Source organism: Staurois parvus, unplaced genomic scaffold, assembly GCF_062004578.1.
Source record: "Staurois parvus isolate SC_StPar_1 unplaced genomic scaffold, SC_StPar_1.0 ptg000019l, whole genome shotgun sequence".
NCBI classification, from domain to species: Eukaryota; Metazoa; Chordata; class Amphibia; order Anura; family Ranidae; genus Staurois; species Staurois parvus.
In genome coordinates this window covers 19,122,797-19,141,722 of record NW_028317815.1, presented here as the reverse complement: position 1 = coordinate 19,141,722, position 18,926 = coordinate 19,122,797, and the positions used below count along the sequence as shown (strand labels likewise).

The 18,926-nt window shown below is 41.7% G+C and overlaps 1 protein-coding gene and 1 long non-coding RNA gene across 3 annotated transcripts in view; one reads left to right on the top strand and one right to left on the bottom strand.

Annotated features, from left to right (window-relative positions):
- The window catches only part of LHFPL3 (LHFPL tetraspan subfamily member 3), a 101,217-nt gene extending 89,200 nt beyond the window's left edge, over positions 1 to 12,017 (top strand). For both annotated transcript variants that reach the window (XM_089685518.1, XM_089685510.1), the window contains one exon: positions 4,021 to 12,017. In XM_089685518.1, the coding sequence (XP_089541644.1) occupies positions 4,021 to 4,034 (14 nt within the window). In that variant the 3' untranslated portion in view covers positions 4,035 to 12,017. The remainder of the gene's footprint in view (positions 1 to 4,020) is intronic.
- A 3,884-nt stretch (positions 12,018 to 15,901) lies between these two features.
- On the bottom strand, positions 15,902 to 18,359 carry LOC149472933 (uncharacterized). Its single transcript, XR_016314146.1, has 2 exons — positions 17,958 to 18,359; positions 15,902 to 16,287 (listed from the first exon to the last, which is right to left on the bottom strand). It is a non-coding gene; the product is annotated as an uncharacterized LOC149472933 (long non-coding RNA).
- Positions 18,360 to 18,926: the final 567 nt, after the last annotated feature.

Sequence of the window (18,926 nt, the reverse complement as noted above, 5' to 3'; positions counted from 1 at the left end):
AAATTTGGCTGCATACTCCGCTGAAACGTGTGGATTTATTGAAGCATACTATAAATATCAATATTACAACATATGAGCACACAGTCGATATGATAGCATGGAAAAACATTGACGCGTTTCACGCTCCATAGCGCTTATTCATAAGCCAGCCGGCTGTGTGTGACATCACTTCTGGGAGTGACATCACTTCTGGTTCCTCCCTGCTCCTAAGAGTTTCCAACCATAGCATGGCTGGACCATGTGCCAGCTTCTGATAGGGCAAGACTGCACAGGGGCAGGGTGAAACCTAGTTTGGCTAAGCACAACAGAAATAAAAAATAAAGATGCATGTAATGCAGTACAGATAATGCTTAGCAAAAACTCTGATGGGGAAGTTTCAGGAAGTAACTTCCAAAAGATGGCTTGTTGAAGATTCACAATCTAAAATATAAACAGAATGACCAATGATTAAGAAAGGAACATGTGTACAGCAGGTAAAAATGTTAAGAAAAAAAGCAATGTGCACCCACTTTATGACACTACACATATTTAATCCAAAATATGTAAAGTAGGGTAAGTGAGCGCTAAACAATCACAAGCAGTCAATGCACCATAAAGGCAAACCAAAACAACCTCCAAAATAATCAAAAACAGAAAGGTGCGGCGCTAGAACCACAAGCAGATATAAATGCAATCATACATACACATATACATCCATATGAAATGCACAAATCACATATATGTGGTGAATAAAGTGACAAATACATAATAATACGCATCAGAGTGTACCGAGTGGTATTAGTGAGCACTAGATGGTGCTAGATATCTTTTATATTCTTAAAATGTTTAAAAAATGTGAGGATCCGTCTGAAAGATCTCAGGTAAGTGCTCCGTATATCATCCAGGTGATGTGCCGTGAATATTTTAGGAGTACACACTCACCAGATGCGCAATCGTAATGCACATATATATGGTGTTGTCTGCCGGAGGTCCCCTTAAGGATATGAGCAGCTTAGTCTGGTCAGAGAGAGATGTATCCCCTTCCCCTGGGTAATCTGCAGCACCTCAAGCCGTCCTCCAGAATGGGCTCTGTATCAGTATCCGCTCATTTAGAAAGGAGGTTTGCTACTCTTCTTTGGCTTTGTTGAGTGTCATCAGTGTTTGAACTTTGTAGGCACCATTGAGGGATAAATCATTCCACCCAGCACTGCTTGAATGCCAGCTTGGATATTGTTAGACTCAAGAGCAGGAGACCTGTCTTGAGAAATGCAATTCAGCCATCATTTGAGATAGAGCCATGAAAATTAGTTTCCTTTAGGGGGTTTAGGCTTGGACTTCCAGAAGAGAACAATCAGGCAATGTGTGGCCAAAATATACACTGCTCAAAAAAATTAAAGGAACACTTTTTAATCAGAGTATAGCATCAAGTCAATTAAACTCCTGGGATATTGATCTGGCCAGTCAATTATCAGAGGGGGTTATTAATCAGTTTCAACTGCTTTGGTGTTAATTAAATTTATAACAGGTGCGCTAGATAGGCAACAATGAGACGACTCCCAAAACAGGAATGGTTTTACAGGTGGAAGCCACTGACATTCTTTTCCTTACTCATCTTTTCTGACTGTTTTTCACCAGTTTTGCATTTGGCTAGGATCAGGGTCACTACTGGTATCCTGAGGCGATACCTGGACCCTACAGAGGTTGCACAGGCAGTCCAACTCCTCCAGGATGGAACAAAAATACGTGCCATTGACAGACAGGCAGTTATTCTAGGAGAGCTGGAAAGGGCCGTAGAAGCTCTTTAACCCATCAGCAGGACCGGTATCTGCTCCTTTGTGCAAGGAGGAACAGGTTGAGCGCTGCCAGAGACTTACAAAATGACCCCCAGCAGGCTACTGGTGTGAATGTCTCTGACCAAACAATCAGAACAGACTTCATGTGGGTAGCTTGAGGGCCTAACATCTTCTAGAGGGCCCTGTGCTTACTGCGCAGCACCATAGAGCTCGACTGGCATTTGCCACTGAACACCAGAATTGGCAGGTCCGCCACTGGTGCCCTGTGCTTTTCACAAATGAGAGCAGGTTCACCCTGAGCACATGTGACAGACGTGAAAGGGTATGGAGAAGCCGTGGAGAACGTTATGCTGCCTGTAACATCTGATGGGTCAGTGATGGTGTTAATGAAATAACAACAGGTGCACTAGATGGGCAACAGTGGGATGACCCTCAAAACAGGAATGGTTTTATAGGTGGACGCCACTGACATTTTTTTCCCTACTCATCTTTTCTGACTGTTTATCACTAGTTTTGCATTTGGCTATGATCAGTATCACTACTGGTAGCATGAGGCCATACCTGGACCCTACAGAGGTTGCACAGGCAGTCCAACTCCTCCAGATGGCACATCAATACGTGCCATTGCCAGAAGGTTTGCTGTGTCTCCCAGCACAGTCTCAAGGGCTTGGAAGAGATTCCAGGATACAGGCAGTTACTCTAGGAGAGCTAGACAGGGTCATAGAAGGTCCTTAGCCCATCAGCAGGACCAATATCTGCTTGTTTGTGCAAGGAGGAAAAGGATGAGCACTGCCAGAGCCCTACAAAATGACCTCCAGCAGGCCACTGGGGTAAATGTTTCTGACCAAACAATCAGAAACAGACTTCATGAGGGTGGCCCGAGGGCCCGACGTCCTCTAGTGGTCCCTGTACTCACTGCCCAACACCATAGAGCTCGATTGGCATTTGCCATTGAACATCAGAACTGGCAGGTCCGCCACTGGTGCCCTGTGTTTTTCACAGATGAGAGCAGGTTCACCCTGAGCACGTGACAGAGGAGCTGTGGGAAGGTTATGCTGCCTGTAACATCATTCAGCATGACCGTTTTGGTGGTGGGTCAGTGATGGTCTGGGGAGGCATATCCATGGAGGGACGCATCAGACCTCTACAGGCTAGACAATGGCACCCTGACTGCCATTAGGTGTCGGGATGAAATCCTTGGACACATTGCAGATCCTACACTGGTGCAGTGCGTCCTGGGTTTCTCCTGGTGCACAACAATGCCCGGCCTCATGTGGTGAGAGTATGCAGGCAGTTCCTGGAGGATGAAGGAATTGAAACCATTGAATGGCCCTCACGCTCGCCTGACCTACATCCAAAAGAACACCTCTGGAATATCATGTTTCGCTCCATCCGACGCCACCAGGTTGCACCTCAGACTGTCTAGGAGCTCAGTGATGCCCTGGTCCAGATCTGGGAGGAAATACCACAGGACACCTTCCGTCGTCTCAGGATCATGCCCCGACATTGTCAGGCATGCATACAAGCACTTGGGGGCCATACAAACTACTGAGTACCATTTTGAGCTGCTGCAATGAAATTTCAGCAAAATGGACTAGCCTGCTGCATCATTTTTCACTTTGATTTTCAGGGTGTCTTTGAATTCAGTCCTCTGTAGGTTGATCATTTTAATTTCCATCAAATGATGGGGCATCCTTACATTCCTAACACATTACCCAGTCCATATCAGTATAGATATCCAGCATGATATTTTTTCCAATTGAGATCTGATGTGTTTTCAAAGTGTTCCCTTAATTTTTTGAGCAGTGTATATAAAGAGAAAACAGTAAATAATACATATATACAGCAGAGAGAAAACCCCTCTCTATAGCTGGACATACACCATACAATCCGATAGTCCAGTCTCTGCACAATCCAACAGGTTTATGTAGCATAAAATGTAAAGTGACCTGTGCAATACTAACATAAGAGATAAGAGTTGAAAGCCCTGTCAGTAATTGGCTTCAATAGCCCAATGAAAAGGATGCTGGAGGAAGGGGATGAACAACACAGTTCATTATGTGTTGGTTTCATTTACAAGTTGGTTGTTGTTTTCTACATTTCTGAATTGTGACTTTTCAAAGTAAATAATACTGGTCAATAATGTAGATGCTGAGTTTACTGTACCGTTACTTTTAATCTTTTGTTGTTTGAGATGCATAATTCTTTTTCAGCCATTATTTACATCTAAATGATTTTACTTTTGCAGGTCTCCTATGTTAATATTTTTATTAGCAAGCACAAGTGGAGAAAACTATGGAAACGTTTTTATACACCATCACGCTACATGGAGAAGGCTTCAAAGTGCGAGGACGTTTCAGAAGTTACTTTTACACAATTGGTTTAGAATAGAAGAATATTGGTCTGTACCCACTTGGATTATACCCCGGCTCTATGTTTTCTACTAACTCCTCTAATGTATGGCTGGGACTGCACCACACACAGTATTTGGATAAAATGTTATTCAGTGTTTCATAAGTGTTATTGATTATTTTCTATCATCCTACAAAAGCTGTGCACATTGCTTATGAAAAATATCAAAGGTTTTTAGGTTTCAGTCAGGTATGTTCTCTACATGTTAGATGTTCGTTACTGATTCCTTTCTTAGATTTATAGATCACAAGAATCTACTAATTTATTGCAATGAATGCACATAGCTTATAATAATCGGGCACTCAAAGATTTAAGGATAGGTGCAATTTTGAAACACATTAGCACTTTAAAAGTATCCCAGCAAAAAACAGGTTTGTAAGTGAAACATTTTGCCTTTTCTCTCTATTTTTCATTGTCTTTAAATACCAGCATCAGGGTTACGACCAGTATAAAACACCTTTTGTTCCAACATGAGGACAATTCGTTGCAAAGCTATATCAAGCAAGATAAGTCAGTATCCCTTTGGATATGCATGCTTCTAAAAGTTTGTCATAACTGGCTGTCCAAGGGCACATAGGATGGGCCCAATACCTAATTGCTGCATCTTGTCCCTTCTATATTTTTGTTTGTGAACACATCCCTTTTACACTCAACAGAAGGCTGTTGTTTTATAGAAATCAATATTTTTTGCCCCGGCACCAAAGTAAGGAAGCAGAATAGTATTTAATTTTGAATTTTAATGCAGAGGATAACTTATTCTTTGAAGCACATTCACCTTATATTAGAACACACAACAGACTGCTCTTCTTTTATATATATTTATTAATTAGTTATTACGTTTGTTTGACATAATCGTTATTTTGCACAGCAGTTGACGCATTTGTACACAACAGGCTACATGAGCATGAGATACATGAATCTCAGTCTTTTGTCAGTGTCAGTGGAAGATTGTATTTGCTATAACCAATTAACCTCATTTCAGGTCAAAAAATAAAAAACTTGGGAGTCTAGAAAGTATTTAAAAAAAGTTGCTGCCAAATCATAAATATCTTTATGAAGAGATGTGCTTTATAGTATAATCCCACTTCATCAGTATTAATAAAGATTTACATGATATAATATGAATTATAATATTTATTGAATATTACGTTGAATTAAGGAGGCATTAGTGAAGTTGCCTTTTTAGAACAGTAGACTTTCATATATTTCCTTTTCCTTATAAATATTAAGGAAAATGATGCAAAGCACTTTTTATTCCACAGTGCTAAAACCAAGACGTAATGGTATATCTCACAGATATTGCCAAATATGTAGAATTATATTTAAATATTAATCATTTAACATGCATATAGCTGTTTCAGGCTAATAAATGCTTATTTGTGCAAAACATGGAACATTAGTTTTCATTGTTAAAATAAATAAGCTGTTAAAGAGAAAGTCAAAAAGGCTGGTCCATATTTAAACCAAACATTCTGTGATAGTGTTTTTCCAAACCTGCATTCTACAAGTGGAAATATGGACAAGTGGTTAGCTCTTCATGGTATGGAAGTTGTATTTGTTACAGTAATAAAACTAGTGATGCAGTATATATTAAAGATTTAACGGCATACAGACACTTGCCTTTTTCTCCATCAACAAACATAACAGTTTGTTGTATAACCGTAGTTTTCAGGCTCTTTGAATGTTCCTCTTGTATTAATGTGAAGCAACAGGAATGTCTAGACTAGCCATGGTATACCGTATATGTCTTTAACCTGTTTCCGCACATCTTACATGTAAGTAATAGTCAGTATGGTGCAGTTCTGATCATTACATTACAAATATGACTAATGTATTTGTGGTTTAGATCAAAGAAACATTACAGTGTTTTCCATTTGGAATCAATAATGTGTATCATCTGTATAAGCAAATATACTTTTTACATTTACAGAGAAAGACATTCTCAAACGTAAGGTTTGAGAAGCCTTGATTGTATATAACTCCGTTCTGTGGGTCTTAGAAAGATATATTAGTACTGTAAATAGTTTATTTATAATAAAGTAACATTTGTACTGTTATATTCTACTGTAAATGATATTGTCATAAATGTCAACTATTGAGGGTATAATTTCCTACCTACTGTAGGGACTATGGATATTTAAGTCAATGGAGGTCATTGCTCCTGAGAAAAAATGTTACACTAGTTAAAACTTGCCTTTTGTGCTGATACAGCTGCAAGGTGGTAATACCAGCATTTCTACTCAAAGGTTTCTAAAAAGCAGTCTGATCTTCAACTAAGTCACAATATTAAACAAAACCAATCTGTTTAAGACTAGGTTCACACTTGTGCGGGACCTGCATGCCACGTTTGTGCAGGCACAGTGGACCCTTCATTTGAATGGGCTACTGCACTGTTTCTCAACCTTTTTACAGTCAAGGTACCCTTTAAAATTATGGACAGTCCCGAGGCACCCTTTAAAACTATGGACAGTCTTGAGGCACCCCATTCTAAAATGTGGCGCCTCAAGACTGTCCATAATTTTAAAAGGGCACCCCATTCTAAAATGTGAAAAACTATTCTAACAGTTTTATATAACGCAGCAACATTCACACATGTAGGACACCCAACATTAGAGGTGATTTATTCTTCCAAAGCAAATACACTTCTTCACACTGCTACTGACTAGTATTTCAGTGTTTCTCTTCTCCCTCAGTTTTTCTCCATCACTGAGCTAATGTGACCCAGCACTGATGGAGAGGGGCAGAGGAAGATCAAACTAGGATGCTGTGCAGGCGGCTGAAAACCTCCTTATCAACTGATGATGTAATTGGCTGTCAGGATGCAGTAATGGTGCACAATGAAAACCTGTGACTTTGTATAACTAAAAGGCACGTGTGTTCCACCCGCTGGCTTGTATACAAGTTTTGGGCAATTTTTAGACATTTTGCCAAGGCACCCCTGAAGAAACCTCAAGGCACCCGATGGTGCCTGGGCACCCTGGTTGAGAAAGGCTGAGCTACTGTACCTGCGGGGAAAAGTCCCCAACACTTTTTTCAAAACAGAACTGCATAACGTTATGGCAGCTTGTGGTATTGCACACTCGAAAGCGGTCTGATGCATTTTCAGATGTGTGGGGGTGCCAATAAGAATTAATGGCACCGCCTTGCGTCTGCTAATGAGCAACACATTCGGCCTGCGGTTTGGGGAATGAATGCCTGCAATCCCTAACCTCCATATATATGAACCTAGCCTAAAGTAATTAAAGACAGATATATTGCTTCATGTCTTTATTGAGCACATTGAGTAAAGAACTGTACCGAAAGAAGTACTCAAATAGACTATCCCTGGTCTTGACACTTTCTAACCCTGAACAAATATGCAGCCAGAGGAGTCAAAAGAAAAGTCAGAATGCATGATCTGCATACTTGCTGTATGACATGTCAAAGCCTTTGAATCAAAATAATAGCCACCAGCTAGCATTTTCAAGGGATAATTCAGCAGTGGCAGCCTTTGTATTTTCTTGGTACACATTTCCTTTAAACATTCACAGTTTAAGATGGAGAAAGTATGCAAACCTTTGTAGGTTAGAATTATGATCAAACTATAAAATCACACGTGATGTAGGCAGCCCATGATGATAAGACTGGGCTCTTTTTAAAAAATACTCCCTCTAACCCTTTGTAAATAACTGTTAATCTTTCTATACAACCAGTGGATAGGTTCTACCTCTCATATGGGGTCAATGATCTTCCTTCTTTATTTGATAGCCTCATTAATGAACAGCCACATATAGTTAAATTCAAAGCCCTTAAATTAACAGCACATTGCTGCATCTGCAGGAGCTTAGATAAATAAGGTGGAAACCCTGCTCAGTCCCTCCAACTCCAAGCACACCGGTAGGGTGCACAAAAAAACAAGCTTCACAGCTCTATCCACCATTCCAAAAAGTGAACTACATTTATTTTTCGACATTTAGCTTGCCAGATTTTTTTTGAAAATGCAAGTTTATCACTCTGAGAGAAAGCTAGAGGCTTTAGGTGGATTATATATAAGTGGTAAAAGCTCCTTTACCAGCAGTAACTTCTATCAATCATTTCCTGCTGCTGCTGATCAGATTTCACAATGGTTAGGAGGTGATACTTTGCTTGAAGAGAGCTTTAGGCCATGCCACATCATCTCACTTTGGTTGAAATTGGGTTGAAGAACTCCAATTTGGCCATTTTTAATACAAATATTCTTCTTGAACCAAACTCTATGTGCCTTTTTATAGGACAGAGCACCTTCTAACCACACATTTAATCTCTTTGACCAGAATACCTGAATACAATTATACCTTTTTAATATTTCATATCCTTAAGGTCCATATACTGTACCATTAAGGAGTTTGATTTTTAAGCCATGTGTTCAATTGATACAAAAAATGTAAAATGTATGTATTGTTTGTTAAATAAGACTATCTTTATTAATATTATTAAAATTTCTTAGATGAAGATCAGACCATATTATAGGAGCCATTCATGTGGAAATCCAAGTAATTTGCAAAATGTTAACAAACATTTACTTGTAACCATATAAAAGATATATTACACATTCATTTTAAGCAACTCTCGTGCATAAAATGACTGTTAAGAAGTGGAGTGTTATCACTATCCTGTTTTTTCTGTGTTATAAGATTGATGCATTTATTTTGCTGGAATTTACTCCTAAAAAATACCCCTTGCACTGCTGACAGCTGCCTACCAATACCTCAACACTGTAGGTAGGGCTGCTTTGAGGCAGACACAAAGCTTTTTATTACCCCCCTGGCCACAACATAACAGGAGCACTGACAGACCATGCAGCAATACCTTAATACCTTTTGTTTTATTGATCCAGAGAAAAACCAATGTGATCTTAACACATTTAATTTTTTTGTTTATGTTTATAAAATTTTAAATCAGAACAGAAGAATTCTGGGCATTGATAAAGTTTGATATATTTCCTTCTTTGAAGAAATTATATTATAAGTGATATTAAATATTGCTTGGTATGCCACTTTTAAATGTGATAGGTCATGTCACAGTTTCATGAATTAGGCCTGTAGTGTGTACTTACCAGCCTACTTTAGTTATGTGTCCCTCCTGTTTTCTTACCATAACAATATCAGTGGGCTAGTTTGTGGAAAAGAGAGGTGTGGCAGTATCTATAATAATCTACACTATATTGCCAAAAGTACTGGGATGCCTGCCTTTACACGCACATGAACTTTAGTGGTATCGCAGTCTAAGTTTGCAGGATTCAATATTGAGTTGGCTCACCCTTTGCAGCTATAGCAGCTTCAACTCTTCTGAGAAGGCTGTCCACAAGGTTTAGGAGTGTGTCTATGGGAATGTTTGACCATTCTTCCAGAAGTGCATTTGTGAGGTCAGGCACTGATGTTGCATTAGAAGGCGGCCTGGCTCGAAGTATCCACTCTAATTCATCCCAAAGGTGTTCATTGAGCTCCTGAGAGCCACCCATTCTTTCACAAATGTTTGTAGAAGCAGTCTGCATGCCTAGGTGCTCTATTTTATACACCTGTGGTCACGGAGGTGATTGGAACACCTGAATCCAATGATTTGGAGGGTGTCCCAATACTTTTGACAGTGTAGTGTACCTTTCAAACATCACTGTAAATGGCTCCAAACTCTTTCACAACCTTAACAGCAGCCATTCACAAAGTAAGTAGGCAGGGCTTTAATAATATATGGACTGGCCTAATCTGATGTAGAAGGCAAGATGTAGTACAACCCATCCAGAATACTTTCTAAAGCATTGTTGACCAACCCTTTGGTAAGGGGTCACTTTGTTTTTTTAGAGATGGTAATAAAATTTGTGCTTCGGTAATAAATAACAGGCCAACAAGCTCAGAGTAGAATGCTGAAGCCGTTGAACATGGTTTTGAAGAAGGGGTGATGGAGTCAAGCAGTAGAGAGCAGAACTGGAGATGTGCCGTAGACATCAGCCTGTGACGAGGGTTCTGTAAGCACTGATATGCTGAAAAAGGGAATGTAAGCAATTCCTATGCTGCATAGTTTAAAAAAGGGTTATCTTGCTGCTGAATTACTAAATGAAAACCCAAAACAAGGAATTGATATTTAATTTTTTAAATGTAACCACAAGATAACAGTATAACAGGTTTACTAAAAACAGGAAGCAAAAAAGAAAATGGTTTAAATAGGAGGGGATGAGTTGTTTAGTGGAGAGCAGAGCTGAAGATGTACAGTTGTGATCAGGGCAGGAAAAGCATCAGTGTGTTCAAAGAGGAAATGTGTGTGCATCCTGCTCTGTCCACCCATTTACAATACAGTTGCTAGGCTACAGTACAGAGTTAGAAACGTGGACGAGCATTTTTCTTTATTAGTATCTATGTTTTATAAACGAGGAACCGAAAATCTAGATTTGGTGAGCTTGTTTGTCTGTTATTTGGTGGTTATATATGAGCAGTGAAACATTAAATCCTTCTTTAGCATTTCACAGAGAAAAAACATGCAAAAATATGTGTTAGAAGTTTTACTGTAAGATATGTGACCACTTCTGCTTTGCACATCCCTTAACCCTCCAATAACTGAGCTACAGTACACTGAGAACGCTAGGGACAGGTACTCATTGTACCCGCACACATCACCCACTGTGTACTGTAGCTTAGCACTGGGAATAGGTGGTCCCAGCTGTGCAATGAGGGTCCATGTAGAAATGATCTAGGGACCATAGGTTAGACAGTAGACATGTGCATGTTGGAAATTTCCATTTCGTTTTCGGATACATTCGTTCACTGAGGAATTTTGTTTCATAATATTCGTGATGTTGAACCGATTCATTTTCAAGATTCATTTTGTGCTTTGGAATTTGTTTCGTATATTCGTTGGCTTGGGTGGATTCAAAAAGTGTTGCATTTTTTTTTTAAATTGCTATCTATTCGTTTTCAGTTTCAATAATTTGGGTGGATTCGTTATTCTTTAACCAAAACTATTCAATATTTTCTGATGCAACAGAATAAATAATGCAAAATTCACTAGCCCTAAACCTAAGAATTGCATTAGACTGTGGAACTGAACTGACTGACTGTAGCAGTTACAAATTCTATTTAAATCACAATTTTAATTGAATCCGAATTATTGAACAAATTTTAAAATTGAATTAATTTCCCCATGGGCCCAAACTACTATTGCATCATGTGACATCATCCGAATGCATTTGTTAATTTTGTTATAACTTTTTTTTTTTACTCATTGACATTCGTTACTATGTCCATTTGGTATACATCTGAATCTCCAAAAATCAATTTGTTACGAAATGCATATGTCTATTAGACAGCTCCATACTAAACCTTCACATGAAAAACAAAAACCTACTTTCCTTGAACACCTCAGTAAGGTTAAGATCATCAAAATTTTTATAAGTAAGAAACACACATAGAATTATACAAAATAAATCTTTTTTTTTTTTTTTTTTTTAAATTCTGGAATATATTGTTCAGTTTACATTGCAGAACATATTCAGTCAAAATGGATTTTCAAAATTTCACAAGAATTTTCAGTATTGGTACTAGTGTAGAATATTAAGACCAGGTTAATAAACCAAGTGGAGGACCTAATCTTATTTAGCATATGATGACTAATAATGACTATACTTTCTAATTTGCAAACTGTACCAGCATTTCAAATGAAGTACATATATGTTAAACATGAGAGTTTATACAAATATATTCATATTTGTAGACAATGTGCCAAAACATGGTTGTTGAAAACCTTTACACCCACTGTCAGCTTGAAAATAAAGGTACGATTACTTCCGATGCTGTCTTCTTTTAATAAAATCAATTATGTCCTCAGGCCTCATTTCTGATCTTTGATGCTGAGTGTGTGTGTGTATATACTGTGTATATATAATTATACAATTAAAGATCTAATGGAGGGTGCATCCAAAATACAGGATTTCATGTATAAAGAGAATGCAGCAGGCTGAAACTTCTATTGTGCTCCCTAAAAGGAGAAGAAAGTGGAATGAGTTTGAATATAGTAATTTAAGTGGTTGAACTCTAAGACAGGCATGTATTTACTACGAGGCAAACAAGGCATTTGCTTAGGGTGGTAATTTTCAGGGGGCGGTGCCGCCCCCTGGAAGAAGGGACACACATGAAGATGGGGACATGTTGGGTTCGGCGTGTCAGTGCAGTGAGCCTTCCCAGTGTACCGGCTGCCCCCGAAGAGAAGGATGGGGAAGGACATCTGGGGTACAGTCCTGTGGACATGGCACGGCTGCTGGAGCGGTGGGAGGTCGGCAGGTGAGGTGAGGATGAGGACATGTTGGGATCGGTGTGTCAGTGCGGTGAGCCTTCCCAGTGTACCAGCCACCGCCCAGAAGAAGAAGGAGGAAGAAGGACATCCGGGTACAGTCCTGTGGACATGGCGTGGCTGCTGGAGCGGTGGGAGGTTGGCAGGTGAGGTGAGGATGAGGACATGTTGGGATCGGTTTGTCAGTGCGGTTAGTCTTCCCAGTGTACCAGCCACCGCCCAGAAGAAGCAGGAGGAAGGGCATCTGGGGTACAGTCCTGCGGACATGGGGTGGCTGCTGGAGCGGTGGTAGGTCGGCAGGTGAGGTGAGGATGAGGACATGTTGGGATCAGTGTGTCAGTGCGGTGAGCTTTCCCAGTGTACCAGCCACCGCCCAGAAGAAGAAACAGGAGGAAGGACAGCTGGGGTACAGTCCTGCGGACATGGCGTGGCTCCTGGAGTGGTGGGAGGTTGGCTGGTGAGGTGAGGATGAGGACATGTTGGGATCAGTGTGTCAGTGAGGTGAGCCTTCCCAGTGTACCAGCCACCACCCAGAAGAAGGAGAAAGAAGGACATCTGGGGTACAGTCCTGCGGACATGGCGTGGCTGCTGGAGCGGTGGGAGGTCGGCAGATGAGGTGAGGATGGGGTGAAGCTAAACACAGAGATGAGGCTGGAAATGTACGATGATCACTGTCATACTCTGTATTGTTGGTGTTCCTATCAGCCAGGAGCTAAGTATGAAGTGCCGGGAACCATCAGGATCAGTCTGGGGGAATCAATGTATATGAGGTGTGTTGGTGTGTTAATCATTGTATATGGGGTCAGGGGGAGGGGGGAATCAGTGTATATGGGGCCAGGCTGTGGGGAGGAATCAGTATATATGGGGTCAGTCTGTTGGGGAGGGATCAGTGTATATGGAGTCAGTCTGTTGGGGAGGGATCAGAGTATATGGAGTCAGTCTGTTGGGGAGGGATCAGTGTATATGGAGTCAGTCTGCTGGGGAGGGATCAGTGTATATGGAGTCAGTCTGTTGGGGAGGGATCAGTGTATATGGGGACAGTCTGTTGGTGGGGGATCAGTGTATATGAGGGCAGTCTGTAAGGGGGGGATCAGTGTATATGGGGGCAGTCTCTAAGGGGGGGTTCAGTCTGTGAGTCAGAGGGAATTTACATCCCACCATACCCTGCATACACCCATCCACTCCCTGCAGATACCTGATCTCACCCAACACTCCCCATTACACCCATCCAGGGGCAGATTGACAACTCATGGGGCCCCCAGGCAATAGGGGATCATGGGGCCCCTGTGTCCTTGCTCAAACTCAAAAAATCCTATGAAAAAGGTACCAGGGGCATCTCATGGGGCCCCCTACTGACCCCAGGCCCTCGGGCAGTGCCCAGGTTTCCAAATGGTCAGTCCACCCCTGCACCCATTACACCCCAACATACCCTGCCAGCACATCTCATAGATCCCACCCTACTATACTTTGCATACATCAATCACATAAACCCTTCTGCACCTCTCACCACCCATCACACTCTACAATTCCTGCTTACACCCATCACACCCTTCATACAGCTATGGCTCCCCCATCACCCCCCATAATACACTGTATACACCCCTTCTTCATTGGCACCACCCTTTACACCCTAGTTGCTACTGTCACCATGCAACCTCTCTCTCACTTTGGAAGGGGGGGGGGGCGCACATTTTTTGTGTTGCCTAGGGCAGCACAAAACCTAAACACACCACTGCTCTAAGACCTCAGTCACACCAATCGGACTTTGAAATCAATTTCAAAGTAGAATGTCAGTACAACTTCAGGTGCGATTTGCAAGACATCTGTGCACAGATGTCTATGCAAGTCGCCCCTGAACTTGCAAAAAATAGTGCATGCATTACTTTCAAAATTGGTGCGACCGGGCACTAAATGTGAAGATTTGTTATCTTATAGGACATATCTAGAAATGTTACATGTGGCTAATTAGTACCCTGAAACTTTACGATTTTTCTAAGAAGTACCCTGAAAAGATTAGCTTTTTCTCCTCCTGGAAATTAGCAGTGCACTTCCTGACATGTGAATGTATAGTAGCTAGCTGTATACAGTATCTGCAGTGTTGGATAATTTAACACACTATTGATTCTGGCTTCTAGTACTAATTTTTTACTTGCAGTGACCTTTGGCGATGTTGCTGCTGTACCGCTCACTGTCTTCTTGAGGGCTTGCATGAAAGGGCGCTGTACCTGAGGATCTGCAATACTAGGATCTTCATGCTTCTGTTTCATCCGTTCTATGGATCTGTGCTTCCTCCACCCCTCCTGTTGATTCTTGGTCATCATTCTTCCAATTTATGGATCATCATCAGAGGGGCAGCTCTGATGCAAGGAAGCAAAGTCCTGCCTCTACCAATATGGCCATTGTCACATAGAGACACAGTTTTAGACAAGGCATGGTAAGTCAGTGATGGAGAAAAGATTGGCTGCAGGAAGCCTACGTGCAGTGCTGAAGACTAGTCCTTTGCCATGTGCTTCCCTTTTCAGTACTCTTTAAAACCTCATAGAAGATTTTAAAGGAGAAGTTCACCTCTGGGAACACGTTACATGTTCTACCTGTTGTTAGGGTGGAACATGTAATATCTTCCCACCACTGCATCCGCTGCTCAATGCCCCCCCCCCCCCCCCAACTCCCTTTGACAGCAGTATGGGGAGAAGTTTCATGTATTAGCTGTGATTTTTAGAAAACAGTGCTGCCATGCGACTTGTAGTTTATTCTGAGAATGAATGAACTACAAGTCCCAACATCCTTTACGGTGTCGGCTTGTAGTTCTCAATGAACTACCACGGCGCTGTTGAAAAAAAAATGGGTATTTTTTTTTTTTTTTTTTAAAAAGTGAACTTATCCTTTAAAACCTTGGTGTTGGCTGGAGCTGAGCTTTAAAGTAAAGCTAGGTCTTTTTTTAATGGTGGGAGTATGGAGGGGCAGATGGACCTTAAACATTTCAAAAGCATAATACATAAGGGATACAAACAACATTGAAGACAATGGCAAATTCAGATACTCCTGCGCTTAGGGATGGACTCTGTATGGATAGAACCACATCACGAGTCTCTTGGGATGTGCACGCCTTGCTGCCCTCAAAAGACCGGGGAAGTCCACATATACTGAGTAGAGATAAAAACAAACAGAGGGTGCACCGGCCTACTGCATTACCTTTAAAATATGTTTTTAATAATGATAAAAGTAGGTATTGTACTCACAAAATGTCAATACAGTCAAGGGTACAAGAACCGCTTTGTCTAATCCGCACTACGTGTCTGTCCATAATGGGAACTCTGGACCTCCAACAGGCTGATGCGTTTCGAGGACTTGTCTCTTCCTCAGGCCTTTAGAGGTACCAAACCATAGTAATAAACATACATTAAACAAAAATGTAAGGACAGTTTGTAAAATTTAACACCTTTTATTAGGTTAAAAAACCACCAACAGGTGGAGCATGATCATCAGACATGTACATAGAAAATTACAAAATAAAATACAATAAATGGGACCTGGCCACATTAATTGTTGCTGATGTCCTAGATGCAAACGGACATAAAGGCTAAGCTGTAAACAGTGATGGACATGATGGTACATGGCTAACAATGGAAACAAGTAATTGTATTTGAGTTAATATAGAACACCTAAACATATAGTTTCATAGGTGTTGATAACCATATCGACATGTAATTTCGTCTTGAATCCATGAGTATGTACTTTGTTTTAAGATTCCAACGCTTTTCGTGGGACAGAGCCCGCTTCTTCAGGGAAAAAAACAAAACACAAATTCCTACAGCAAGGAAAAACAGAACCAGAAACATATCATCAGTATGTAGTCATGCAAAATTATACAAAAAACAACAAAAATAAATAAAGGGTTTAACAGCAATTACCAGTTGATGATACCGGATCATGCAAAATAGAGGTCAATCATATCTGGATGGACAGAGAGGGGCCTCCAACAACCATAAATAATGATCCTCGATCAAGAAAGGATCTATGTCCACTCACAGACTTGTAAAACAACAGAATCGTCATTTTAGGGGATCACAAAATACATTGGTCAAAAAATAGTAATGAAAACTACCCCACATAAAGTCCCAACTACACCATTACTCCCCAGATTGGTCATAAATCCAAACCCTCAAAGAGTAAGGGGGGGAAGAAAAAATTGTAAACAATGGATATTAGTCAGATACCCAAGCCATATGCAACTTAGATAAATAACCGACTTAGTACAAACATATCTATAGGTGTGTAAACCAAAATCCATCCAGATACATACCATTCAATCAGAGAACTATTGGCCAAATACTCCAGACAACCAAGTATCGTAGGGCTCAGATTGTTTCCCATCAACAGAAAAAAGAAACATAGGAGGCCAAGGTACAGGTGAAACTCAAAAAATTAGAATATCGTGCAAAAGTTCATTTATTTCAGTAATGCAACTTAAAAGGTGAAACTAATATATGAGATAGACTCATTACATGCAAAGCAAGATAGTTCAAGCCGTGATTTGTCATAATTGTGATGATTATGGTTTACAGCTCATGAAAACAGGGTGTCAATGATGGTTTTTATGCTGCTGGAGCCACGAGGAGGCTCGGCGGCCATCTTTAAAGGGGTCAGTACTGCACTATTATTTGTAATAATATATGATGCATACTGCCCTATGTTGTTTTATGCTTCAATAAATTTTCCTGAAATACTACACTATTTGGCACCTGTTCTTTGAGCTCCTATGTGAGCTATTACATCTGCAGAAAATTCCTGTGATATCCAGTATCCAGAGGAGGGAGCCCTTTCCAAAGCAGAGTGCCCGTCCATCCTAAGGGGGACCTCTGGACCAGGCAGAATCTCACCATTCACCATGGCTTGATGATCTTGGAGGCAGCCCACTTCTGATAATTTTGGTCGACTGTTTATACCAGCATTAGAAGTACCGAGATACCTGCCTCATAAGAAATCACTTTACTGCTACTCATTGAACTTTTATATATTTATCGAGGGAACTTATTTATTGTTTAAGCACTGCACTTCTTTGAAATTTAATGATGGTTTTCTGCACAACTGTCAGGTCAGCAGTCTTTCCCATGATTGTGATTCCTACTGAACCAGATTGAGAGACCATTTAAAGGCCCAGGAACCCTTTGCAGGTGTTATGGCTTAATTAGCTGATTAGAGTGGGACACTTTGAGCCTGACTGCAAGGTGTGTGAGTGTGCTCTAACTATCTGGAGGCCTCATTTGGGCCAGGGCCTCAATTTTGGGCTTTAGCCCAGCATACTATGGCCGAGCCCAGCCAGGATCCGGTAGGGGGGCCCCCCCTGGGAGAGCATGGTACCGGTCCATCTCATGTGTAGGACCTGGGAAATGCCCCCAAACAGGGCGAATCCTATACAGCTTATAGGGGACGTGTTACTGCTCATGTGGCACAGATAAAGGAGGAGGAGAAGCTTACCAAAATGAGGATGGAGCTTAAGAAACTTAAAGCAAGCTTTGACAAGGTCTGGAGCACGAAGAGGCAGCTCATGTGTCCAGAGATGAATTCCCTGGAGCTGGTAGTCCGCCGGCAGAGTGCCTATGTTTCCACCCTCAAGCAAGCCAGTGGTGTACTGGAGGAGAAGTACACCAATGAGGAGCGCTTTCACCAGCAAAGGAGAAGTCGGTTGCCGCATATAGAGGACAGCCCAGCGGTGACGTGTCATCCGACCTGTCAGGTCCAGATGGAGCACCAGAGGCCGCAGGAACACCGGAGCCAGCAGCAACTGCAATGGAGGAGGAAGTCCCAGCACATGTCGGTGTGTGAGCGCGCCGGTGGGAACCGAGAGTGGACAGGGATCCATCTCTGCGCAGCAGTGTTTGCAGCAGCCGCGGCCAGAGTGGGAGGAGTCTGTGGCATCCAGTGGTGACACGGCCGGCTTGCAGTTCGTCCGGGAGCTGGAGTCTCCTCTGTCGGAGACATTTCATGTTCACGTCCGAGGAGTCTGAAGGGGTGGACACCGGTCCTTCAAAATCGGCAAAGCAGCTCGTCAAGGAGAGGGCAGTGTTTGTAAAGCTAGAGAGGATGTCCAGCTCCTTGCTGTCAAAGGTAGCAGGCAAGGAAGTGGCGGCAGAGTCCGGGGGAAAGCTGCAGGGCGGGTCAGTGAGTATAAGGTCTGCTGATCCGGCTGTGGACATGCATGGGGTTAAACAGACTGGTGACACAGCTATACCGGCAAGTGAGAAGTCTGATGTTGTTTTGCCTAGTGTAAGGAGCACTGCATTATCTGGTAATAAGCCTGATGAGTCTGCTAATGCTGAGCTGTGTGCAGTACTGCAGGGTCTGGTGCTGTGGAGGTGCAGGGTATTACACTGATTGCGGATAAATCCTGTGAGCCTGGCTGTGTGGAAATTAATGCCGCAGGTGTGCAGAGTGGAGTAGTACCTG